The sequence below is a fragment of the Rattus norvegicus genome, chromosome 13 (assembly GCF_021556685.1).
Source record: "Rattus norvegicus strain SHRSP/BbbUtx chromosome 13, alternate assembly SHRSP_T2T, whole genome shotgun sequence".
In the NCBI taxonomy this organism is placed as follows: domain Eukaryota; kingdom Metazoa; phylum Chordata; class Mammalia; order Rodentia; family Muridae; genus Rattus; species Rattus norvegicus.
The window spans coordinates 81275436-81301764 of record NC_141546.1 but is presented as its reverse complement, the minus strand read 5'-3'; the positions used below and the strand labels follow the sequence as shown (position 1 = coordinate 81301764).

Sequence of the window (26329 nt, the reverse complement as noted above, 5' to 3'; positions counted from 1 at the left end):
AACCACTGCCCAAAGAGTACACATGGACAGACCCATGGTTCCAGCTGCATATGTAGCAGAGAACGGCCTTGTTGGGCACCAATGGGAGGAGAAGCCCTTGGTCCTGCCAAGGTTGGACTCCCCAGTGTAGGGGAATGTCAGGGCGGGGAGGTGGGAAAGGGTGGGTGGTTCAGGAGGGGGAACACCTTCATAGAAGCAGGGGGAGAGGGGATGGATGGGATAGGGGATTTATGGATGGGAAACCGGGAAAGGGAATAACACTTGAAATGTAAATAAAAAAAATCCAATAAAAAAATTTAAAAAAGGAAAACCCCATAAGATTTATATCTACTCTGAAGAAGGGATGTCTTTAGGCCTGTCACACACATGTGCTGAACACATCAGTGAATCTTCTTTCTTCTCCTAAGAACTAACTGCTCTCTGAACTCTCTCTTCAGGGCATGGTGATGCGCGTGCATAACCCAGAACGTTGGAGGCAAGAATGAGGAAGACCATGAGTTCAAGGAGAGCCTGGGCTATTCGACTCTCTCAAGAAAATCAAACAAAAGAAGTCAGTTTCTCACGTAAATAAAATAACAATAGGCAAACGTTTCCTGCCCACAGCTGCAGGTATCTACTACTGCAGTTGCAGGTGAGATTTGTGGGTTTGATTATATTATCTAAGTGTTATCAGTCATTTAGCTGTTACATCGAAGAACTTAAACATTTTTAGCACTGTGCTAAATTTTTAAGGGAACTATAATGGGTCATATTTTCAGTTTACTGGAAAGACAGAGATATACCTAAATCAAATAGTATAAAAACTTTATAACTACACAGTAAATTGTACACTGTAGACACTGGGTATCATAGAAAAAGATAACGATGAGAGAAGAGAATGAAGAAAGCTTGGGGAATGTGTGGGGAATATCTGTCCCTGCCACTTTCCTAGCCCCCCATTCCTGCACACACACACACACACACACACACACACACACACACACACACACAGGTAAAAAGGGTTTTTTTCTTTTTTGCCTAGAAACTGCTTGTGGTAATTAACAACAATAGTAGTTGTAGTGGTAGTGGTATAGTAGCAGCAGCAGCAGCAGCAGTAGTAGTAGTAGCAGCAGCAGCAGCAGCAGCAGGAGTAGTAGTAGCAGCAGTAGTAGTAGTAGCAGCAGCAGCAGCAGCAGGAGTAGTAGTAGCAGTAGTAGTAGTAGTAGTGGTAGTAGTAGTAGTAGTAGTAGTAGTAGCAGTAGCAGCAGCAGCAGCAGCAGCAGCAGCAGTAGTAGTAGTAGTAGCAGTAGCAGTAGTAGTAGCAGCAGCAGCAGCAGGAGTAGTAGTAGCAGTAGTAGTAGTAGTAGTAGTAGTAGTAGTAGTAGCAGTAGCAGTAGTATCAGCAGCAGCAGCAGCAGTAGTAGTAGCAGCAGCAGTAGTAGCAGTAGTAGTAGTAACAATAAAAACTGATTACATACCCAATTACCAACTTGACCAGGTGACTTTTTTTTTAGTAGCCTGTTTTTCCTTTTTGAGATTATAATTTGATTACATTTCTCTAATCCCTTTTCTCCCTCCAAAGCCTGTCATATAGTCCTTCCCCATTCTTCTTCAAATTCATACCCTCTTTTTTCACTACTTGTTCTTGCGTGCGTATATATATGTACATATGTATATATTCCTAAACATAGTCTGTTCCGTGTGTATAATGTTATCTGTGTGTATGTTTTAGAGCTGACTACTTGTCATTGAACAACCAATTCGTGTGCTCTTCCCTAAGGAAGACCTGTCCTGCTCTGAGATTTCTTCAGTAGCTTAGTTCTCGGTGGAGTGTTAAGGCCTCGTGGACTTTTCTCCATCCAGTCTGGCATGATCATTTGTAGCCCCTCTAGTGCTCTGCCTCCTTGTGATATACCATGGCATGGGAAAAAGTTAAGTTCTAATAACCATGTGGGCACACTAGGTACTATAATGAATGTACTTTACGAATAAAAAAATAGCAGCTGGCAGCTGAAATCATTTGATTATCTCATGAATTATGTTTTTCCTAGAAACTGTGTGTGGTAATAATAATAAATGACAACAACAACAAGAATACTGATTACATACCCACCTACCACCTTGACCAGGTGACTTGCTTGGGATAATGGAAGCAAGTGGGATGCGTGCGTTTGGACTAACTAGCAATTCTAAATGTGCACGCCTGGTTCTTGGAGCCTCTAGCATCTCTCTCTGCCCTCTGCTGTGAAAACAGTATATACTGGATACGGCACAGAAACTGTCCTTAAACAAGCCAAGAAGAAATGGTCAAACTCACTGAGTGAGGATGTTCACAACACAGAGCCAACTTCTGGTACAAGAAAAATCCAGCACTTAAATCTAACCTAGAAATGTCAAAAGAATAGAAATCAGTTGAACATCCTCAATCTCAGAGTCACCCGATCTGATGCACTGACATCTGTCGTTCATTTTACTTCATGGATGAAAGCTACATCCAGTTGATAGAGGGAGAACACTCAGCCCTGGACCCAAGATAGTTTGTCTGGGAATTAATTACTCCTGGTAGGCAGACCTGTGCACTGCTTACCTTGTGTGGAAGGAGACATAGAATCCGCCTTCACTCCTGAGCAGTAGACAGTGGATTAGCTGGTTGGTCTGGATCCCAGAGAAAGCAAAATTACAAGATTAGAAACCAAGAAATCATGAAAAGGCAAGTAGATGGATTCATTAAAATTGCCATGAAGAGCCCCATGCTTCACATTGATGCCCAACACAGGACTCTCTCTGTCTCCTTCTCCCTCTTCCCCTACCCCTACCTCTACCCCCCTTTCTCTCTCTCACATACGCACAATCATACAATGGCCAGGTTCCTTCCCCATTGAGCCTTTTGCTGATACAGTGGGTCTATGATGAATATGGGGTCCAGGCTTGGGTGCTGTACATAGACCCAACCGATGGTATGGAGCCCCTCCCATTAACACAGCTTTAGCTCCTGCTCCTGCTGGATGCTCATGGGCCAGGAGCAGAGGCCAACTCCGAGCTTTGAGGTGGCTCAGAGGGGAGTGGTGAACTCTTCATTGGTGAGTTGATGATCTCACCAATGATTTCTCAGACCTTGTGCTCTGTGAAAGAGGAAGCAGACTGTCCTTGCTAAATTGTTACTCCAGGTGTGGTTTCCTTTCTTCATCCCACCATCACTCCAAGACCCTGCAGAATATCTGGTGTATCAGCAGAAGACACCACACCGCGTAACTGCAGACCGAGATACCTATTTACCAGTAACCGGCTGAGAAACTGACTCTAAGCCTCATTTGCCTCATTCTTAAAACAAGAGATTTCGGGATCTATTAAATTAGTTTTCTTGTTGCTCTGACAAGCAAGGGACAGAGGGTTTATTTGCATTCACATTTCAGGAGTTGCATGGTGGCCAGAAGAGCTCTCTACTGTGGCACCAGAAGCATGAGGCTGGGGACTGGAAAGATGGCTCAGAGGTTAAGAGCACTTGTAAGAGACCCAGGTATGAGTCCCAGATCCCACAAGGTGACTCACAACCATCTGGAACCCCATTTCCAGGGGATCTAACAGGACTGCCATACTTCATGCAGTCAGGACATTCATATGCACCGAGTAAAATAGATAATTCTAAAACCAATGATTAAAAACAGAAGCAAGAAGAAGCATGAGGCCGCTAGACTACAAAGCAGAGAGAGGACAGAAAGGAGGATACACCTCCCTCCCAACCCCACCTCACTGCATCCCAGGCCACCTCAGAGATTCACCTGCTCCGAAGGCTGTGCAACCTCCCCAAACAATGGCATCGTCTGGAAAACAAGGCCAGGAGTGAATAATAGTGACTAATGATATCGATGTAATGCTCCGGAGATTAATGTATAAATTCCTAGTTAATTTCAGCTATATCAATGGTTTGTTTTCTGTCCCTGCCCTCAAGCTGGAGGACAGAACGTGATGGGGATCAGTTCCTCAAACCCGGCTGTCAGTTATCCCATTGGCAGAGTGAATTCAAAGATCACGGATACACAGACAGCTTCACCAGTCACCTTACAGCCTTCTGTCCTTCTGCCAGGGCCTCTCCACCTCCAGCCTCGAGCTAATACAAAAGGAAACCACTTTATGGTAAATGAGTCCTGATTGTCCTGGGGGTAGAAAACTGAGTTATGGAATGTGGCTGAGCAGTTGTTAACTTGGAAGCCAAATCAGCCTGGTGCTTGGTTTAGTTTTTCTTAGGGGTGAGAAAAGGGCAGGTGCTTCTTCAGGAAGTTAAAGAAGATACATTAAAGCATTTGCACCCTTAAAATGGTATGTGTGTGCATGTGTGCCTATGTGTGTGTGTGAAAGTTGTAAATGTATGAAAATTATAATATATAGATATAATATATATTATAGATATATATATTTCACACACACACACACACACACACACACACATAAATATATATACTATCTTTCCCAAAACAACTATTCAATAAGGATTGGTCCTAGGCTGAGGGAGATGAAGACAGTGATAGATCTTAAGAAAATTTTCACTAACCTAACAAGTGTAGTGGAACTAGATTGTTTAAGTTTTCTTCATTGTTTAAGTGGCTACATAAAAGTTATTTATTTCCTTTCTTAGAAAGCCTATTCACATTAGATAATGCCAAACCGACTTTTCCCATAAATATCCAACACCTAATTCTGGCCCCAATGCTTTGCCAACTCATGAAAGCCAACTGATGAACTACACTTGTCAAACTACTTAAAAATTAAAATTAAATAAAGTATATTAAACACTCTTTGCAAAACACACACACACACACACACACACACACACACACACACACACACCTGTGGCATGCAGGTGAGCTGGTCCCAGGACTTAGAATCAGAAGCGTCCCTGCCTCTCACCTGGACAAAGTGGAAGAACCAGCCCTAGTGGCTCAGGTGCAGGAGAGCTAGAGGGCTGGCCAGCTCAGCTCCACCCAGGCCCAGAACCAGGACTCTGAGTTGGCTCACACCAACAGCTACGCCATCCATGAACTGCTGGAGCATGTAAAGGGGCCAGCCCTGCATATCCAAAGCTGCAAGTTCTCCATGACACTGAGCATTAAAAGGATATCCAAAAGGAGTCCCCGGTGAGGGTCCAGCATTGAGTAGCAAAAGCCAGAAGCCTTGAACCACACAATGAGCATCTGCAGGCAAAGCTGTTTGGACAGACGGGGTATGGACAGACAGGATATACTGTGTAACACCTGACATATAGCAGCTTCCACAGCAATGTTTTGTTTTGTTTTGTGGAGAGGTTGCAAGGGCGAAAGGCAGAAATAAAGGGACAGGAGAGATGTGTTATAGTTAGGCCTGGCTCTTCCTCCCAGCCTCATGCTCTCAGAAATAAAGCTCAAACTCAAAACATATTTACAAATACCTTGGCCATAGAGCAAGGCTCTTCTCTGACTAGAATCATAACTTAAGATAACCCACTTATTTTCACCCACATTCTTCCACCTGGGTGGTCACCTGTGCTCAGGAACCATGCGTCTGTCTCCTCACATCTTCGCAGGCAGATCTTACCGAGCCTGTCTCTATCCCAGAATTCTTTCTCCTCCTGGGTGTCCCACCTTCTATTTCCTGCCTAAGCCATGGGCCATACCTTTTCATTGACAAGTGATGCAACCACAAAATACACGAGATATTCTCTCTACAGAGATGACTGGGAAATTCACAAGGAATCAATAAGAGGGTTTTTTAAGTATAGTAATCATAATACCGGTCTGATTATCTGTGCCTGTAAGTTTGGTTTATCTCCTAGTTATAGCAAAGCCATCTTGTGAGGCAGGAGGGGCAGGAGAGATGAGACGCTGGGATGGGGTTGTCTGCCATGCCGTTGCTGCTGTAGCACTTGCGGCCTCATGAGTTCACCCCTCGGGTGCTGAGTGGTGCCCATTAGCAGCTTTCTTAGCACTCACCACATCACCAATTAGAAAAAGCTCAGTCACCAAGAGGCTCGGAATTCCCAGAAGGCATAGTTCTCTCTGGGACTTAGCCTTATCTTCTATTCTTCCTTTTAAAGATAACAGGGACACTGTGCAGCTTCTGAGAATCCACTGAACGAATCCATTATTAATGGAAAACAGATGCCAACAGCCTGTCGTCTACACTGAGGACCACTGAGCTACAATGGAATCTACCCAACGTACACTTTATTTTCCTAGCCCAACAGTTCACAATGGATCACAGGCTTACGGTATCACTCCATGCAGACAAATGCTTTTTTTTTTTTCACTACAGGGAGGAACACAACCAACCAAAGAACTGATTCCACCCCAGGGCCAGTGAGATGGACCAGCAAGGAAATGTGCTTACTGCCAAGCGTAAAGACCCAAGCTCAATTCTAGGGAGCCACATGGGAGAAAGAGAAAATGAACTATGTAGATTGTCCTCTGGCCTCTGCATGCACATTGTGGCACACATGCATATGCATGACACAGACACACACAAACACACACACACAAATATACAAACATACACAGACACACACACACAGAAACATGCACATACAGACTCACTCACTCATACACACACACACACACACACACACACACACAAATATATATACGTAAATAAATTTTTAAAAAAAGAAAATGATTTCATGCAAGTCTAGCTTGATGAACCAATGAGTTTCTCAGGGTTTCTTAGGGATCATGAGCAACTCGTAGGTTGATCTCATCAAAGAACAGCTCCTCCCCCTCCCACAGTTGTTAATCATGTTTATATCTCGAAAGTTGTGGGGCCTCATGTGGCCCTTCCACAATGAAATGTTAACAAACCTAATGTTGTGAGGGTCTGGCATGGTAATCAAAGTTGCCCTGACTTCAGGAGTAATGACCATGTCAGGACAGAGTTCTACAATACCAGACTGTGTGTACTGGTTAAGCTCTCAAATATTCTGAAGTTTCTATAAGTCGTAACTGTAACTATTCACACTGAATGGCTCTTTTCATGAACTGCTCCTGAATTACCCCTCAGGGCTCACAAATACTATTTTCTGTCTTAGGCACTCTAACCACAGACCCTTTTCTTAGATCTGACCAAAGGATAATCAGAGATTAATTCACCAACTGCTCATTTTATTTCTACTTATTTACACTCTGTGCTCAAATTCATACCAAATGTCACCTGTTCCAAAAAGCCGCTCCTCCTCTCCTGGCTCTACTGAGCCTTCCACAGACCAAGGTTAGTAAGGACAGACAGTGCTCTTCGGTGTGGGGTTCACACACTAGGCATGGTGTGCTTCCTCTACTGTGGGAGAGAGGTATTCCTCTTGATGATCATGGGATTTTGCAGGCTATTTTTTAAAGGATAACTCATTAATTTATATAATCAAGAATATGTATGGGGTTGGGGATTTAGCTCAGTGGTAGAGCGCTTGCCTAGGAAGCGCAAGGCCCTGAGTTCGGTCCCTAGCTCCGAAAAAAAAGAATCAAAAAAAAAAAGAATATGTATATTTATCAAAAATACAAAATAGCAAAATTCAAGAAAACATATAAAATTGCTGCTAAATAATACACTATGGCGCAGACATAGTTTTCTATTAAAGCAACCTCTCATTGGACATTTTTCGTGTCCCCCTGTCTTACTCCCTCTTGATTTTCTTCTGTGTTTTTCCAGGGAGTATTTGTGTGTAATAGACACTGTGGGAGAAACTCAGCACACAGCAGACCCCCTGGCTTATTCACTTTACACAAAGCAGGGAAGTGAGGTTAGAAAGGCGAGGGGTAATCTCTCCATGATCAAGATAGAGGAGAGGGCATTGGAGGTTTGATGTACTTGATTCTGAAGCCCGGAGTCTTTGTAATCTAAAAAATATACATTTTGTGAGTAACGCCCTTGTTATTCTTAACGATCCCACTTTTAATTTGTTTAGAGCTGGGGGAGTGGTTTCCAAATAACAAATAAGAAATAGAGTTTCTCTATTGCTTCCTTCCTTTTTACTGTGAATTTTTCATCTGTCTCCCACACCCAGCCTTTGTTTGAAGAGCAGAGGAAGCTCTCGGCCCTCAGCCCTCCTTGCTCTGCACGGCTTGTGGCTCAGGTCGTGGCCCTGTGTCTTATTTCTTTTCCAAGGCACCTTTCTCAGATGTATAAACTTAGGAAAGGGGAGAGACAGGTCTGAGGAGATTGACTAGACGCCAGGGGTAGAACCCCTCACCCTCCGGTGAAAGTGGAGCCCGCTAAAGCGGCGCTAGAGCCAGGTGGCTGGATGTCAGGACCACATCTGTCTCTTACTATTTGGTGTCACCACAGGGAGGTCACCTAATCTACCTTCATGTCAGCTTTCTTATCTATAAAACAGCACAAATTGTAGGAGTCAAAAAAGATATCCAAGTGTCCCGAATCATCAAAGTGCTAGCACATCTGACTCGCCAGTATCAGTGTGGGGAAAACCCTCCTCAGGGGAAATGGGAACGTCACATCCGGCCTCTACTCAGCACTTTACATTTCTGGGCCATTTCCAAAAGCTGAAAATGTTCCAACAAACTTAAGATGATAGAACAACGACCAGAGGCAAAAGGACTTAAGAAACACTGCGAGCAGTGATGTGCCGATTCCAAGTACAAATAGGAAGGGAGAAAACTTGTCTTTGGGAATAAAAAAAGTCTAATCGTACCATCTCTGGCCCGGATCCCTTACTTCCCATTTCTGTTCCCCTTTCCTGTCAGTAATTGATAATAATAGCCTCTGTGAAGTGCGGCTGTGAGATGATGCCAGCCCTTCCTCGAGTCTCCCACCTTCTCTGGCAGCTGTTACTGGGCAGAGAACAGCTCCAGGTCTTTGAGACTGGAGCCTCGGCCTCTGCAGGAGCCGCAGCCATGTGTAAGTCCAGCAGCACTGGCCTAGTAGCACGCTCTTTTTGCTGTTTATAGGAATTCTGAAGGATAACAGTGTGTTGTGGGTGTCTCAAAGCAACACCGCACAGCTAAGAAAAAGTTTTAATGCAAAAGTGAGTGGTTGAGAGGTGTCTGTATTCTCAGACTGAGAGCCGTTCACAATCATCTGAAGATCTTGTTTCAAATAAGCTGCCTTAGTGATCAGCTACTCTCATTGCACAGCTACTCACGTTGAAGCGTCTGATATTTGGGTTGAAAATAAAGTCATCACTTTTTAATATTTGAAATATTAATTATTAATATTTCATATTTGAAAATCTTCATTTTATTTTTTGCATTCACTTACTCTGTGTGTGTGTCTGTGTGTGTGCATGCGTGCATGTGTGTGTGTGTGTGTGTGTGTGTGTGTGTGTGTGTGTGTGTGTGTGTGTGTGAAGACCTGGGGACAATCTCAGGGAGTAGGTTCTCTCCTTCCATCATGTGGTCCCAGGGTGGAACTCAGGTGCTCAGGTTTGGCAGTAAAACCCTCTACCCACGGAGCCATCTTGGCAACCCAGATACATCCTCTTTAAAAATGTCTAAATCAATAAGTAGAAATCATTCTAAAACCCAGTCAGTCCGTCCTGAAAAACGTCAACTAATGATTGCTGCAAAATATAGTTTTGGGGTGCCCTCTAGTGTTGATATATTGATACTATACCAACCACAGCTTTAGGAATCTATATTGCAAGGGGTAAGCTCTGAATTGCAGGGCTTCAGAGATTTTTATCCTAGGATTGATTCTTGCTGCTGATATGCCCTTCCCGTGACTATTACATAGCCTAATGATTCCTGGGCATTAGCCTACCCTATTAGATTTTCTGCAGATCGATAAAGATATCCTATCATGTAGTAATGCTGTGCAGACAAATTGATGATTTCATAATTCCTGATAATGATTTTATAGAATTCCTAAATGTATACAAGTAACTTCCAGCTCTGTGAAAAGCTGAAAATAGGGCTCAGTAAACCTACATGTGTCCATGTGTCACAAACTAATTGCACTAGGATAAGAAAGCAGATAAGATCGGGCAGATTTACAACAACAACGGAAAACCATTAATTCTCGGTCAGGTCCAAGGATGAAGCCACATGTGTGAGCTATGGTAAAGCAAGGCCATGGGAAACTGTTGTTTTGAACTTACAATGAGCTTACAGAATGAAGCACTGCTTTGAACTTACTACTGACATCCTTCTGTAACTCCCCCTTGTGTAACATTTTATCTGTGAGGTAATTTTTTTAAAAACTTACCTATAAGATAGATTAAAAAAAACTTTAGTCTAAGAAGGTTTAAGAAGGCCAGAGAGAAGGATCAAAGTGTGGCTTGGGGGGCTTTGCCCCAGTCACTAAGTGTATACATGTATATGTCTGTTTGCTGCTACATGCATGTGTAGGTATGTGTGTACATATGTAAGTATGCAAAGACACTTGTGAGGTTGATGAGACGGGTGGTGGGGCCCACCAGGGTGTGTGTATATGTGTGTGCTTGAAGTCTCCCTTTCTCCATTTTCTTTTCTCTCTGGTTCATGAAGGGTTACCAAGCTACAAGCCTCTTGCCTGGCCAGCAGGAGGTTCCTTTTTTCTTAATTCCCTGCTGCTGCCAGCAAGAGTTTATTACCAGAAACCAACAGCTTTTGGTCTCAGAAAAGCAGAGTTAAAAAGGTAAATATTATTATAAGTAAACAATTTTAGCCCTCACAAAACTAAGTTCTTGCCCCTGAAATCCGCTAACGTTAACATCTCTACCTTCCTATATATTATATCTTTAGAATGAAGATCAAAAAGGAATATAAATAATATGTTTAAGACATAAAAATATATGTAGAATTAATATTAAACATCTGTAAGGTAGGGGCTAAAGAGATGGCTCAGCAGTTAAGAGCACTGACTGCTCTCCCAGAGGACCCAATTCCCAGCAACCACATGGTGGCTCATAACCATCTGCATTAGGATCCAATGTTCTCTTCTGGTGTGTCTGAAGACAGTGACAGTGTACTCACAAACATGAAATAAATAAATTTTTAAAAATCTACAAGGTAAAAAACCCGTAATCAAAACATGCTACTAGGAGCTGGAGAGATGGCTCAGGGGTTAAGAGCACTGACTGCTCTCCCAGAGGTCCAAAATCCCATTCCCAATAACCACATGACAGCTCACAACCATCTTTAACTCCAGTTTCGGAGATCTGACTGCCTTGTCCGGACTCTGTAGACATCTTTTGGCACAAAATGTTGCACTAACATACTTGCAAGAGAACACACACACACACACACACACACACACACACACACAAATTTTTAAAAATAAAAATAAAAACACAACTAGAGAGAAATCACTTAGCCTCAAACGGAAACTCTACAAAGGGGGAGGGAAAATAACTATAAATACACCAGAGAGCAATAATAAACTGGCAATAATAATACATAAGCTATCTATAGTTAGCTTAAATGTAAGTGAATAAAAATCTCCAATTAAAAGATGTAGAGTGATTAAATGGGTTTTTAAAAACTACAAACAACTATGTAGTCTGTATGAAGAGGACACAGGAGGCTCTTTATCTAATGATGGAGGTGTGGCTTCAGCCACAGGCATTAGTGATTGTATGAAAATATCTAAGAAATTTCCAATAAGTCTGAAGGGAAAGATAAACTCCAGTCCAATACCAATACGGCCTTAAACACATCACCATCACTGTGGATGGATCATTCGGGAAGAAAACCAATACCCCAGAGATAATTACATCTAGGCAAAGTGAACCTACCAGACATCTACAAGGATTCTGCCCACCAGCTACAAACACACACTCTTCTAAATATCATATTTAATGTTATCCAGGATGTGTCATGTGACAGACCATAAAACAACAGCTTCGGGCTGGAGAGATGGGTCAGTGGTTAAGAGCACTGACTGCTCTTCCAGAGGTCCTGAGTTCAAATCCCAGCAACCACATGGTGGCTCACAACCATCTGTAACGAGATCTGATGCCCTCTTCTGGTGTGTCTGAAGACAGCTACAGTGTACTCATATGCATAAAATAAATAAATCTTTAAAAAAAAAACAGCTTCTAACCTTTTTAAGATTGAAACCATATTACTTTTTCTAAAAACAAATGACAAGAAAAGTTTTATGAACTATATATATGCATATACATATACACATATACATACACACACATACATATATATAGGTAATATATATTATAGGTAATATATATATATATATATATAGAGAGAGAGAGAGAGTAAACTTCTTAACTAAATGACTCAATTAAGAACTAATAAAGATGTTTTTGATTTCTTGGGATAAATGATAATGAAAATATCACATACCAAAAGATTTAGGGCAGAAAGTTCACAAATGAACAACTTATCAGTGCAACACAAAAAACTAAAAACCAAGAACAAATGAAACCCAAATCTAGTAGAAGAAAGAATAAAGATCGGAACAGAAACCAGTGAGGTGAGAGCAAAGTACAAAAACCCAATGAACCAAAGAATTTATTCCAAAATAAAAAAACTGACAAGCCCTTAGCAAGACCAAGCAAAAAAGATAGAAGACTCATATAAATTAAACAAAAGTCAGAAATGAAAATGTAGATATTGCCACCAGCCTCACAGAAGTATTATCGATCACTAGAGACTGCTAGGAGCATCTCCACATTAGATTATTCTTCTAATAATCTAAAATTAACAGACACAAACACCTCATCAAGACCCAATCATGAAGAAAATTTCATAGCTTGGTGTTATTGTTTGAATGTGAAATGTCCCACGGAGGATGTGTGACCCCGTTGGAGGTGCTATCTGGACTGGGGAGAGGCCTGTAACCTTTAGGAGGCAGAACCTTGGTAAAGGAAGTATGTCCCTGATGATCAGCCTTAGGGGTCATAGCCTACTGCTTCTGAACTGCCAAATGAGAGGTAAGCCTCATATTCCTGCCACGGTAACTGACTGTGTCCCCAAAGAACTGTGAGCCAAAATAACGCCTTTCCTTCTTAAGTCGCTTTTGCCAAAGTACTTTATCATTTAAAAAGATAGGAAACTAATACAGGCAATAACAAATAACAAAACTGAAAAGTTTCATATCAAAGACTAGGCAGTGGGATATAAGTAAATAATGGGAGACTTGGGATATGCTTGGACGGTGGGGATTGTCCCCTTGTGTTCTATTATCTTCCATGAGAAAAGTTTCTGAGACCCTGAAGCCCAAAACAAACCTGAGCCCTAAAGCTGGAATCACAGACAGACAGACATCTGCAAGTAACGTAGCTACATGGGTAAGCCAAGGCCACGCCAGCTAGACAATAGTGGACTTCCCTTTGCAATGGCTTTTCTATGCCACACCAGAGATCTGCTTGGCTAATGCACAATTAGAAGTGCTGAGAGAAAACCCTTAAAGTGTATTTCTGACTGGGTAGCAGGTGTCCCAGAATCCATTATGGAAACTGGAAAGTGATGTGTTCGTTAGGCAGTGGTAAGACTGTCACTATGGTTACCTAAGTGACAGGCATCAGACGTAACGAAATGACTTTAAGTGAAACTGTTGGTGGCGAATGAGCTGCTACCAGATGCATCTGATAAAGTACCAGAGCAAAGAGCCAAATGAGAGGAAAATGGTTTGGAAGTACACATGTATGAGAGATGGAAAAAACCCTTTCACATCAGACTCTTTCACATCAGACTGCAAGAATGGTCAGTAAGATCTGGCTCCAACCGGACAGGGTAATATGCACCTGTAATTCAGCATGCGGAAAGCCAAGACTTGAGCTGTGCAGTGAGATCCTGTTTTAGTAACAATATGGATAAGGTATATAGTTCAATGCCAAAGCATTCGCCTAGAGTGTTCAAGGACCTGGACTCCAGGACCTCCTACATTATCCCCCCAAAAAACGACTAACGTAAGGCATCAGCCACTGTAGGCTCTTTCGGGAGAGCAAAAGCATGCACTTTGATGAGAGTTAAAGGGGGCATGAAATACATGGAGTATCCTTTCAGCTGCATGCAAGAATTGATGGGAACACTAACTGTCTTGTCTCAGAAGCTTGAAGTGACTAAAGTATTCTTACTGGGGTTAAGAGAGAATTGCGTCTTCAAAAGAACAGTGCAGGTTCTTTGGGCTAATGATAACAGTTGGAACCAAATTTTTAGAAAACTCAAACATTTTTAAGAGACTTATGGCAGGAAAGAAAGGGCTCTACAAACATGGCTTAAAAACAAACTGAGGAAATGAAGAAGAGCTAAGAGCACTCGATGTTCTTTTAGAGGACCCGGGTTCAATTCCCAGCACCCACAGAGTGACGTACAACTATCTGAAATTCCAACCCCAGAGAACTGATGCCCTCTTCCAGCATCTGCAGGTAGTCCTCACATACCTATACTCGCCAAAAGGACACATTTAAAATTGACTTTTAGCCATATTTAAGAGTCCACAGGCTTCCAACTCCTGAAGGAAGAAAGCAGGCTAGGAGGTCATTCTGTCAATAAGATCAATCTGTTCCCCAGTGCCCTCTGCAGAAGAGCTAAGGCAAGATAAGGGGTCCTCCAGAATACAAAGCCAAGTTACTGACGAATAATGGATTTTGGTATCACTCTCAGAAAAGATCTGAACCAAGGCCTAGGGCACAAACTTCCAAAGCAAGGAAATTTATCAACATTTGTCCACTGGAAATTCAGAATTGTTATGAATATGATTTAAATGTCCACCATCCCCTATTTTGTCAAATGAAATAATTATTTCTGTTATCCTGTCCCTAAGCCATTTTCTTAATTCATAATTTTATCAAGTAAACTTAATAAATGCTATTAACGTTTGTACTTTTTATTGGTGCTATGATTTGGTGAGGCTTTGGGATGTAATAGATTGGGTATGGGTACATATTTGAATGAAAGAACTCAGAGATAATGTTGCAAATTGAATTATTGGTCTTAATTTTTCATTTCCTAGTGGCAGTATTATTTGTTGACACCTTTGTCATGGTCTGATGGGGGACAGAATGAATTTCTATGTATGTTGACCTCAGCCTGCCCCCAGAAGTGTTAGGCCAGTGGGATATCAGTAGTGTCAAAACAAAAATTCAACTCTCACCTCAAAGGGGATAAGAAAGTTTTTTTTCCTTAAGTTTAATATGAGTAACTATGCCATGGAAAAACAGATTTAGGTCACTCCAGATCCCATGTTCCAACATGGTAACAATTTTGTGAAGGTTTTATAGTAACAGAACATAAGTCACAGATCAGGACATTTTTCAAAAGTCACGGTGGAAAGCCACACCTGCTAATCCTTCCCAAACAGTTCCACCAACTGGGGACCAAGAAACAAAATGTCTAAGCTTGTAGGAGCCATTCTCATTCACTGGGTATAGAATGAGATGTGTTATGGATGCTTCCTGGTGTGTCCCCTACCCCTTTCTACCTTCTCCCCAAGCCTATGGACAGCGTGTGTGTGTGTGTGTGTGTGTGTGTGTGTGTGTGTGTGTGTGTGTGTGTGTGTGTGTGTATCCTAGCCCTTTTTACCCTGTAAATTATTTATTATAGCTGGACACAAAAGTCTTGGTATTTTATTTACAAGATGTAAGCCTAGATTGGGCAGGTTGTGAACTATTCTAACTTACATCCCAGGAATATGTCCCTCGTTACTTGCTGTTTGAGTCTCACCTAGGTTATTTCTGTCCCATGAGCCTATCCTCAGGGTCAATTTCTCCTGGCCATGTGCTCATGTTCCATTTCCTTTCATGGCAGCCTTCTCCTCTCTGTGTCTCCTTTCTCCTCGCCCTGGTCTCTCCTGAGACCTCCCTTCATTGGATCCTCAAGTCCCGTCTTTCTCTCTCTACTGCCCAATCATAGGCTCTAGCCTATTATTAACCAAATTGGGGGGCAAGGTTTATACAACAAAGGCTGGTGTATCTGAGAATTCTCTCGTCTGGGGCAACCAGATCTTGAGGTTCAGAATTTAGCATTTGTAGGCATAGCAAAAGACTAACCCCCAACATTTGCCCCTTTTATCTAAATAAAAAGGCTCTTTCTCTGACAATAATAAATGGCATACAGTAAGAACAAATATGAAACAATTATAAAAACTGTTTGGTAAGATTTACATTCACAAAGTCCAGTCAGTTTGTAGTTGGCAACTTTGTATATTATCTATCCTCTCTTGGTGAGTTCAGAGGTTTGTACCTAAATCATTTTCTATCATAACTTGTATTACTAACCTAAAACATTTCCTTAGATCTAAAAAACATCCTAAGCAACTTAAGCTTAATTGTAAGACCACAACTATCTAGTCTTCAACACCATCAGAGACTTGAGAAGGAATAAATATTGCCTGAGTACACAGGGAGTGCTGTGAGGCAACTTCCAAAACTATAGGGATGACAGAGAAAGTTGCCTGCCTAAAAACTCCCTCAAAATTTCTCTAAAACATTGGAGCATCTACGTCAGTCATATGGTCTGCACTACCTGATAGGTATAAAAACTGGTGAGGTGGGAAGTGCTCAAACCCTGGACATCTCAGAGATCTGAGACCACAGGAGCAGAGCTGCCTCTTCTCTGTCTCTGCCTGCTCTGGAGCATGTGACCACAACACCCTACTAAGGTGACCCCTGGCAGTTGGTCATGAGCATCACCAGTATCTTAACCTCAGACAATAGGAAGTCTATACTCTCCAAATCCCATCCTACTCCCCAAGATTCATACAGTCTTTGACCACATGGAATAAAGTATACAAGTTGTTTCACCAAGGATCAACTAGGACGGCTGTCTTTGCTAAGCTGCAACACTTGGGGAAAGGCTCTCTACCCCAAAGCACTCATCATCTCTATGGATATATTCTAAGACTAAAACTTAGCATTGCTTTTTTTTCTTACATCAGAACACACGATCATCTTTGAGAGAAGGTGCCATGACCCAGCACCCTTGGCTCTCTTCCTGACAACCTTCTCCTCACTTTTCTGATGGAAACTGCCATTTCCTTCAGCAAAGTTAAAATGCGACTATCGATTTAACCCACCACTCCTGATTTTAAAAAATTAAATTTACACATCAGAAGAGTTATCCATTAAAACAACAGAGAAATCCTAACCTTCTCTCTCAGCATGTCGATAACCTCTAACCAGTGATCAAGCCCCCTTTGCTCTTCTCAACCATAACGACATTCCAAAAGTGTGTCTGCTGTGCTGTACTGTATGCATTAAAAGCATAGCTCATCTATGCATTGGCATTTGTGCTTACACACACATGCACATGCGTATGTGGACAGAAGCAATAAGTTTAGAGTAAAATATTTAAAGACAGCTTCTCCTGGGGCTGTAGAGACAGCTCAGGGGTTAAGAGCACTGCTCTTGAAGAGGATCAGAGTTCAGTTTCCAGCACCCACATTGGGCAGCTCACAACTATCTGGAACTCCAACACAGTGGTATCCCATGATTCTGGCCTTCAGGCGTAAGCACATACCCATGCACATATTACTTAAAATAATAAAAATAAATCTTTTTTTAAAAAAGATTCTTTTCTTAACCACAGTTAGGTTCTTGAACCCTCTCCTGAGCAGCCTCTGCCGTAGTGCCCGCCCCATCTTCTTTCTGCTTGCCCAGCCTAGTTTAAGCAAGAATCCCCCTAAGTCACGTTAGCACCCTTGATTTATCTGATCACCCTGGTCTGCATTCAACAAGAATCCAGTTCAGTGGGTTTAGCAAGAATCCCTCAATCTTTGATCTTTCCTCCCAGTAATTATCCACACCTTGCCATCCACACCCCGTACTCTCATTGGCTATAAAACCACCCAGCCCCCAGTTTGACTTCAATTTCTTAGTATTTTCAGTAAGTATGAAGTAAGTGTGTGTGTGTGTGTGTGTGTGTGTGTGTGTGTGTGTGTGTGTGTGGTGTTTGTTTAAACAAGCTCCCAACAGATCTCCGACTCTGTAATCTTTTTCTGAAATAAAAAGAGTTTCGAGCTCTTGGAACATGGTTGCTGTATTCTCCACGAAGCTATGGGCAAACAACTCGAAAGAACTTCACAGCTACTTCGTCCTGGGAACGACATGCTTGGGAGTTAATGGGCAATATTACAAAACTCTTCAAGTTCGCTCCTCGGGTACGCTAGGAACAGAGTTCTGGACAGAACTGGAATGAGGAGCCCAGTCACCTTCGCGCACAGAGCATTTCTGGACGCCTTGAACGCCTGGGTGGAGAGGCCACCGGTGTTCCTCCGAGTTAAAGCCCACCTCGTCGGCCACAAGGCAGCCAGCCACTGGGCTAACTCGGCTCGAAGCACCGACGTCGCCGGAAGCGCCGCCGAGGCCTGCTGACGTCAGCCGCTGATAGCCCGCCCCTAACACCCTGGGCTCCGCCCACCCCCCTCCCACCACGTGTCCTCGCTCCCTCCCGAGGGGCCGCGCTGGGGCGGCGGGAGCGGCGGAGCCGATGGCGCGGTGAATGCCGGGTCACAACCCTCGTCGCCGCTTGCGGCGACGCCACCCGCTCGGCCGGGGTGAGTGCGCGCGGGGCCTGGGCGGCTCGTCCTCGAGGCCGGCGGGGTAGGCTGGGCGGCGGCGGGGCGGGGATCGCCCGTGGCAGTGTCGCCGCCACCGCCTTTGTTGCGGGCCGGCCCGGGAGGTGGGCGGCGTGGACTGTCGCCGCCCTGCAGGTGGACGGAGGACCTTAGCGGTGGGCGGGGGTGACGGGAAAGGGCAGGGCAAGATGGCTGGAGCGAGCAGGGGCGGCGGGCACTTTCGCCCGACCCCTCCCACCTCCCGCCCCGTTGCCGGGCGCAGGCCGCGGCTCCCGGGACCTCACGAGTATTCCTACCTCCCCATGCCGCCACCCACTCCAGAAACATTGAAGAAGCTGACTCCGAACTCTGGGAAGATCTTTGCTCGGGAAGTCCCGGAAAATGGAGCTCACAGGATGCACTCTCACTACACACCCAGCAGCTGCCCTCAGCCTTTTACGGGGAACCTCTTTGTACCAGCCTGAGGAGGCTTCGAATAGAGAGAATTTGCAACCCAGAGGCGAGGAGAAGTCCTGCCAGGTTTGGGTTGGCCTTCGCCACCCGGGCACGCCCCTCTCTGTATCACGGACTTGGCTTTGGGAGGTCCTTTGAGGCAGAAAGACTTAAGTTTCTGAAGTGGCTTGTGGACAGCGCCTATGAATCTGGAAAATCCAGGTGATAAGTATTTTGGGCAAACTATTCAAATTTCCTATCTAGGCTCAGATACTTTTGACACGGTAACAAATCAGCACCACTCTCCTCTAGTCCTGATTCCGTGTTCTGGTGGTACTAGCACTGGAAGCTTCTGCCTGTCAGTGCACTGTTTTGAAATCTCTTCCTGGAATGCACCCCCACTGTTCCAAGTTCTGCCCTTCTGCACAGAGGCTCTATGAAAACTACTCTGGTCTCTACCACAGGAGGCTTTTTAAATATTTGAAGTTAGCCAGATACATTATCTGCCCACAGCCTCTCAAATAATTAAATAAGCTACCTTTCCGAATCCCTTCCTTCCAGCGGGAAGCAGACAGTGCTTTGACCTAAACAGGTTTGTGTGTGTGTGTGAGACACCCTCTCACAGACCGTGAGTTCACACTGACATCTGGTTTGTCTGCTAACTCTTGAATGCAGAAATGGAGTCCCGAGCCTACCCTCTAAATTTGACCCTGAAAGAAGAGCAAAAAGAAGATGAGGTTGAGATCCAGGAATTGGAGGATGGTCCCGTAGAGATGCAGAAAGTGCAAATCTGCTCGGAAGGCACGTGGGTAAGTAAGGTGTGGGGATCCAGCCTGAGAGCTGGACTTGCTTTGGGTCTTCCTCCTAGAGCAGACATGGGAAGTAAAAATAGCCCAGTCTCCTGTGTTTGCATTCCTGAGAAAACAGCCTTGTGGTTTCAGAAGGCAAATAGTGGAGGAGGTGGTGAGGGGACAAGGCTGCAAGGAAGTCTCAGAAACTGAGACCTTGTCTTCTTGCACTCAGCCACCCATTTCCCCCGTGCCTGACAACAGCACCATACATATTGTAGGCACTAAATACATGTTAGGCTTGGGTCACAGAGCTGACATGGGAGTTGTCACCCATAGCTATGTCTCCTAGGTGTGTGTGGAAACGCCAGGCTCCAAGGAAGAGACAGGTACAAGTGCAACAGTATTTAATACATGCATTTGTTTACAGTGGTTACTAGAGTCATGGAAATTGAATATGAACAATAAATTGGCATTGCTTACTTTACCGTTGTATATAAACATTTTCAGTACATCATATCCTTGGTGCCTGTGAGAGGGAAGCCCTTCATCATAGAACTCAGAGCAGCGGGCAAAGAACTAGAAAGACCCTTCTTCCACATTGTCTAGTCCACCCCTCCTACAGACGGGAATTTCGAGTATCTAAAGGTTACCTGCTTTACTGTGGAAATCCTTGACTTCCTGAGCTACAGCCCAGCCAGTGGAGCGCCTTTCTGTGTTCCGTCTCATTATAAACTAGTGGCTTTATAATAATTGCCAGACTCTGGGCTCACTGGCCTGGGGCTGTTGTATTTATCCATTCATGTTCTCTATCCACTATGTCCTCCTCTGTTCTGACTCAGGCAGGAGTCAGTCCTGCCTAGCTTGAAGGAAGACCTCAAAGCAGAAGCAGCCCTGGATTCTGAGGCTAAATTGAGCCACCCAGTATATCTAAATGGGCTGGAGAAGTAGACATCTCGATTGTGGTGAGCAAATGAGAAAAGCCAAGGGAAGAAACAAGCAGAGTGGCTGGATGAGGGAGTCTGGCAGCCTGAGGGGAAGGCGTGAGATTTGGGCATTGGTAACCTCCAGGAAGTCTACCATGCATCTACAGTGCACACAGGATTAAGGCAAGATCCCTGCCTTCATGGCATCCTGTCTCATGAGGGGACTCATGACTTCAAGACAGCGAAAGAAGCCTAAAGGACAGCGGAGGTCAGCTCAGGATATTCTCACAGGCAGAAGTGGGGATGGCTCATTCAGGCCTGACAGTGTACTTCTTGGAGAAGTCTTGAGCACTGGAGTTGTGCCTCTCCCCACTCCGTGATGTTTAGAAGTGTAGAGAGACAACCGTTTTAGTTCTTGTGACCCGAGGTGGAAGTGGAGGTGTGAGGGCCTCCTGGCATCTGCAGTTTCAGCCAAGGATCTCCCTGTTCGGCTACAGTGCAGATGAAGGTGCCCTGCATGTATAACAAGGAATCGAGTTGTCTGAAATGTCAATAGCACGTGCTTCAGACCTAGATCTTCTAGCACATTGAATTAAGGGAAGGAAAATACGTGTTTTAAATGCATGTTTTGATGATAAGTAGATGGTTAATAAGACATCTCACACATACACTGTGGTCTATACTAGAGGTGGAGTAGAAATAGTTTCAAATAGAAAGAAACAATATACTTTGGATCTGGCCTTATAATGAGTGGGAGGAGCAAAGGGGAAGGAGAGTTTGCCCGCCAGACAGGAGAACAGCATGGTCAGAGGCGTGGCAAAGGGAGGCTGTGGGTGGAGTTAAGAACTGCCCCTGAAGCTAGAACCCTCATCATGGAACAGGCAATGGAGAAAGCTAGACCAGGGCACATGGTGTGCTACACCCGGCAGTTAGAGCTGGCCTGAGTAACCTTAAGGAATAAGCCTTAAACCCTTCAGTCTGTATGAAAGGCCTCTGTAGGGCAGAGCTTGGAAAGGCTACTTGCTACAGTAGCCTTGATAAGGCCCATGTGGCCTGTTGAGACAGCAGTGGCTTTAGACTCAGACTAGCTCCTTGGCCTCTCTTTCCTTAACTGTAAAAGTTCAATAGCAAGCCCATATCCAGAGCTTATTTAAATATTTCAAAGAGATAAAATGTTTATGTGAATGGAAATAGCCTACACTACCTGGCCTAGCAGAGACTCCAGTGGTGCGGTGGTTCCAACTGCCCTCAGAGGCCTCCTGTTAGTAAACCTGTGCGGTTCTTCTTCACAGACACCATGCGAGCAAGTATTGGAGTGCCAGCCTCCTGGGAGGGAGAGTGAACACCTCTCTGATAAGTCCCTAATCCTGTGAGGGAGGAAGGACAGGAAGGGCAGGTTCTTACCTGAAGCTTGAACTGCAGACTGCCTGGCCTCTCAATTTTTTCCTAGAGCCAGCCTTGTTTACTTCTGCCGAGTTTGACCAAGTAAAAGGCTTCTTTGCAGCATAAAAGGCTTGCCTAGTAGGACCCAGAGTCTTGCCCCATCTTCACAGGGCTCTGGGGAAGCTTCCTACTTCTCTGGACAGTGCCTTAGGTACTTGTCATGAACTTGTTGATCCACTAGCCATATGATAATTAGGAGAGGAGTCCCCACATCAGCTCTTGACAGTCACCGATCTGCCAGGTCTAAAATGTGTTACCTGCTCTGTAGGGGTTGGTATAACCAGGCCAGCATTCTTATCAGCAAACAGAAGGGGCCTATAAATAGTTATGGCCTAGATCTGGAACTTGTAAGGGAGTAAAAAGGTCAGGAGAGAGTTGTTTAAAATCTTAGGTAATAGGAATAGAGTAGGCGGGGAATTCTCTGAGCTGCCTGGCTTCTAGATTGCAGAATAAGTCAGGAAAGCCTAGGGGCCACGCCATTTTTACCTCCAAATTACTGTTCCACATGTAAAGACTTTTTTTGTCCATTCTTACTCAGGAGAGTTGACTTGGTTTCTTGACAAATAAAACTTTTAATTCTTTGAAACTGTTCCAAGTATAACAGGAAAAGAGAAATCCAGAGGTAATAATATGTCACTCATTCTGTAATAAATGATTTGCACCTACTAGCTATTACATTAGTTCTCACCCTGGGAGTCATAACCCCTTTGTGAGTTGAATGACCCTTTCACGGGGGTCACAGATCAGATCCTGCATATCAGATATTTATAATACAGTTCATTAACAGAAGCAAAACTATAGTTATGACGTAGCAATGAAAGATGTTATGGTTGGGGGTCACCACAACATGAGGACCATATTAAAAGGTCGCAGTGTTAGAAGGTTGAGAACCACTGAGTTATAGGAAGCATTCTAGGTTTACAGAAACAAACTGAGTACAAGCTGTTTTCAGCAAAGTCAGATTTAAATGAAGAGCAGAGAAGTCAAACAAAATGTCCGGTGTGACAAAGTGCTGAGCTCAGGACGCCATGGTGCTGTGCTGGTGTGCTCATGGCCCGCAGAGTAGGATAGTCTGGGTTAGGGCTTGAAGATAGGTGGGTGCAAAAGAAGAGGACCTCGTGGGCCAAGGGGCCAAGTGAGCAAAGGTGTGCAAGCATCAGGTGAGAAGCTAATACAGCTGCAGCAGAAAGATGGCGAGTCACTCAGGGTAGACGTTCTCCCTCTAGTGAGAGCCTTGGGCTCATGTGCGTGCTGTCTCAACCTTGTCACTTACTGGCTTTGTGTGTCCTTTGCCTAAAAATAAGACTCCTTGGAGTCCATGCTCCCAACACTTGCTAAACTGGAATGTCTTTGCTCTTCTGTGAGATTACTGAGGGAAACTAGCAGCAGTTATAGGGCCTTTCCCAGCTCATGCTCCCTATATAGAAGAGAGTACTTACTACTTACTATAGTAAGTTGATAAGGAAGGCCAGGGTGTGAGTGAGTGACAGCTTGACTGTTGGAGAGGCTGTAGGCCATACATACATAGACTTTCTAAGCTACGGAGAGACAACAGCTTTGAGGATAAAGGGAAAATGCAAAGTGGAAAGCCTGACACAGGTTTATTTATCAGTGGTTTCTTCCCACTAAGTGTGAGCTTTGAAATAGAATTTTTAATGACCACAAAGGAACATGCAGTAGAAAGAAAAGCAAATCACTTGGAAGAACAAAAGATTTTGGTGGCTGTCCATCCTTAGCTAGGAAGGTACGCCCTCCTTTGTTACCCAGAAAAGGAAGGGGAAAGATGGGCAAATGGGAGAGGAGAGGGAGTCTCCTCTTGGCATGAAAGCCTACCATATTGCCGGGATCTCAATCCAGGAGTGAAGCTTGAATTGGGCTTCTCTACTTCTCAGGCTCCTGTAGACTGGAAGAGAAGCTAGGTGCCTTCTCTTGCAGCTCACCTCAGAACAGCCTTGGCCTTGAGTCAACAGTAGGAAAGGTTGACTCACTGAGAGGAGGTCTTCGTGACCCACAAAGATGCCTTGGAAAGCAATAATCCTATTCAGCTTGAAATGCAGCCCCACCCTCTGGGCTGAGGACCTCTGGCTGGGAGATAGGGAGGTGTAGAAGATAAGGTAGACATCTTTGTGGGGATGTGGATGGCTTTGGAATCCCAGGAGAACTTTGAACAGATTTCATGCACTACCTGAGGAGATGATGCCAGGTCCCTCAATGTGATGGTGGCAGCTGTTATAGTGGTGGGGCACAAGAGGGCTCTTGTCTCCAAAAGCAATGAGACTATAGAGAGATGGCTCCCCCTGGGTGAGAGCCCTGAGGTGACCTGTGAGGATGAAGGCCGTGTGCATGTACATACCGGTCATTCAGAAAGCACTGTTCATGTTCCAGGTACCAGCCCTATTTGATGAGGTGGCCATATATTTTTCGGATGAGGAGTGGGAAGTTCTGACAGAGCAACAAAAAGCCCTCTACCGGGAAGTCATGAGGATGAATTATGAGACTGTCCTGTCCCTGGGTAATGCTTTGTTCTCCTTTGTCTCTTGGACTCTCTGGACCCAGAGAACTTTATTAGTGTCTCTGTCTTCTATGCTGTATCCAACCTCCTCCTCTGAGTGGAACTCCCCTCTTGTGTCTATGCCAACTTAATTTCCTGGTTTTGATTTGGATATGACATACAGATTACATACCTCTGTTTAGAAACTCATGTTACCTCTTATCTTAGAGCAGTCCTCATTTGGCCCAAGTATTCCTACTCCTAGAAAGGAAGAAATGTCACCACGGATCGATCTAAAGCCTGTCTTCGGTTGATTCTTTTTTTTTTTTTTTTCCGGAGCTGGGGACCGAACCCAGGGCCTTGCGTTTGCTAGGCAAGCGCTCTACCACTGAGCTAAATCCCCAGCCCCTCTTCTGTTGATTCTTGAAAGGAAGACTTTGCTGTCTTATCTGTTGCATGTAATTTTAAAATCATGCTATCTCCTTGCCCGGTGCCTTCGCCCTCGCTATGACCTCTCCAGGTTCCCCTAGTTCCAACTCGATTATGACCATCCCCCAACTCCAATCCCGAAGAATCCAGGAGCTGCTGTCCACACTCCTGCAGCCCCTCACGGCTAGCTTCACCCAGCTTTCAATACCACCCTGGCTTCCCACTTTCTCCTCCTGCCCGCCTTAGCGCTGCAGATGGAAAACACTAGACAGTTTTATTATTTTAAAACTAGCCAGATAACCCAGTGGCTGGGCGAAGAATTTCCTGCCCTAATCTTAGCAACCAGCCCCCTCCATCCTCCTTGGCCTCCGCCCAGAGCAGAGGCTTCACATTCTAGGTGCCCTGCATTCTGCAGCTTCCTACCATCGCCACTCTGGCCCAAATCCTCTCTCTCTGTGTCCCCATCTTTTCCTCCTGCAACCCAGATGTCCCACCTTTTTGTCTTCGCCCAGCAATTACAATTGGCTTCTGCCTTTTTTATTGACACAATCAAGATCCAATTAGGGTAAGACCTCCCCTACACTTATCAGCTTCAGACCCTTAGGGATGTAACCCTGACAGTACACACACACGCGCGCACACACACACACACACATGCACCACCCCTCTTCTACTTGGAAGACTTTCCCAGTTTTGCTCAGTTGGGTTCCAGAGTGATTGCTTCAATGGCATATTTTGCTGTTGCTAGTACAGCTCCCATTCAGAGGACCAGAAAGCCAAGGATTTTGCTTTCCATCCTTTATGTGTCATCTCACCAAGCTCTGTCCTCATCTTCTACAGTGGGAGCTGGGGGTGGTAGGAGGGTGCATAGTACTTCCTTTGGCATTGTGCCAGGCTGGTAATAAATACACAGCTGTTTCCCTACTTTATTTCTTATGAACAGAATTCCCATTCCCCAAGCCAGATATGATCAATCGGTTGGAAAGGGAAGAGGAGTGTCCTGAATCTGATGAGTGGCGGCTCCAGGGAGTAACCTTTGCAGGTACTGAGTGAACCAGTTGAGCATCTACCCAAGGGGAACAAGAAGCTGGGTTTGCAGTTTCCATGTGTAGTGTGTAGGGTATTTAGGGGTGAGGCACAAAGATATGTGTAGGCTTTGGAATGTAAAGCTTCCCCTTTTAGTATTGTGTGCATTTAGGCTACCTCTTTCTCCTGGGCCTCCATTTCTTCCTTACTGGTTCATGTGTAGCCTGGTGTGTGGGTAAAGCAGTCTGGGGTTGATACAGCACCTGTATGAGCACAGCACTTGGGCAGCATGCCGTATGCCTCTGCGCAGACCTAGTGAGAGGAAGGACAGCACATTGGTAGGTTTCTCCACTCTAGGCTTCCTGTTCCTTAATGGGTAGGGAAGG

General features: G+C 44.5%; 1 protein-coding gene and 1 long non-coding RNA gene across 14 annotated transcripts in view; one reads left to right on the top strand and one right to left on the bottom strand.

The window, feature by feature from the left end:
- LOC120096308 (uncharacterized) overlaps positions 1-18149 on the bottom strand; it is a 30546-nt gene extending 12397 nt beyond the window's left edge. The window contains exons 1-4 of the long non-coding RNA XR_015635589.1: positions 18043-18149; positions 3759-3800; positions 2567-2634; positions 2297-2363 (exon numbers count right to left, since the gene is read on the bottom strand). This is a non-coding gene — a long non-coding RNA (uncharacterized LOC120096308). The remainder of the gene's footprint in view (positions 1-2296; positions 2364-2566; positions 2635-3758; positions 3801-18042) is intronic.
- Positions 18150-18267: 118 nt separating this feature from the next.
- Pogk (pogo transposable element derived with KRAB domain) overlaps positions 18268-26329 on the top strand; it is a 29463-nt gene continuing 21401 nt past the window's right edge. For 3 of the 13 annotated variants that reach the window (XM_087580964.1, XM_087580963.1, XM_087580962.1), the window contains exons 1-5: positions 18268-18387; positions 18730-19062; positions 19516-19649; positions 24383-24509; positions 25861-25959. In XM_087580964.1, the coding sequence (XP_087437090.1) occupies positions 19044-19062; positions 19516-19649; positions 24383-24509; positions 25861-25959 (379 nt within the window). In that variant the 5' untranslated portion in view covers positions 18268-18387; positions 18730-19043. 13 annotated transcript variants of the gene reach the window in all.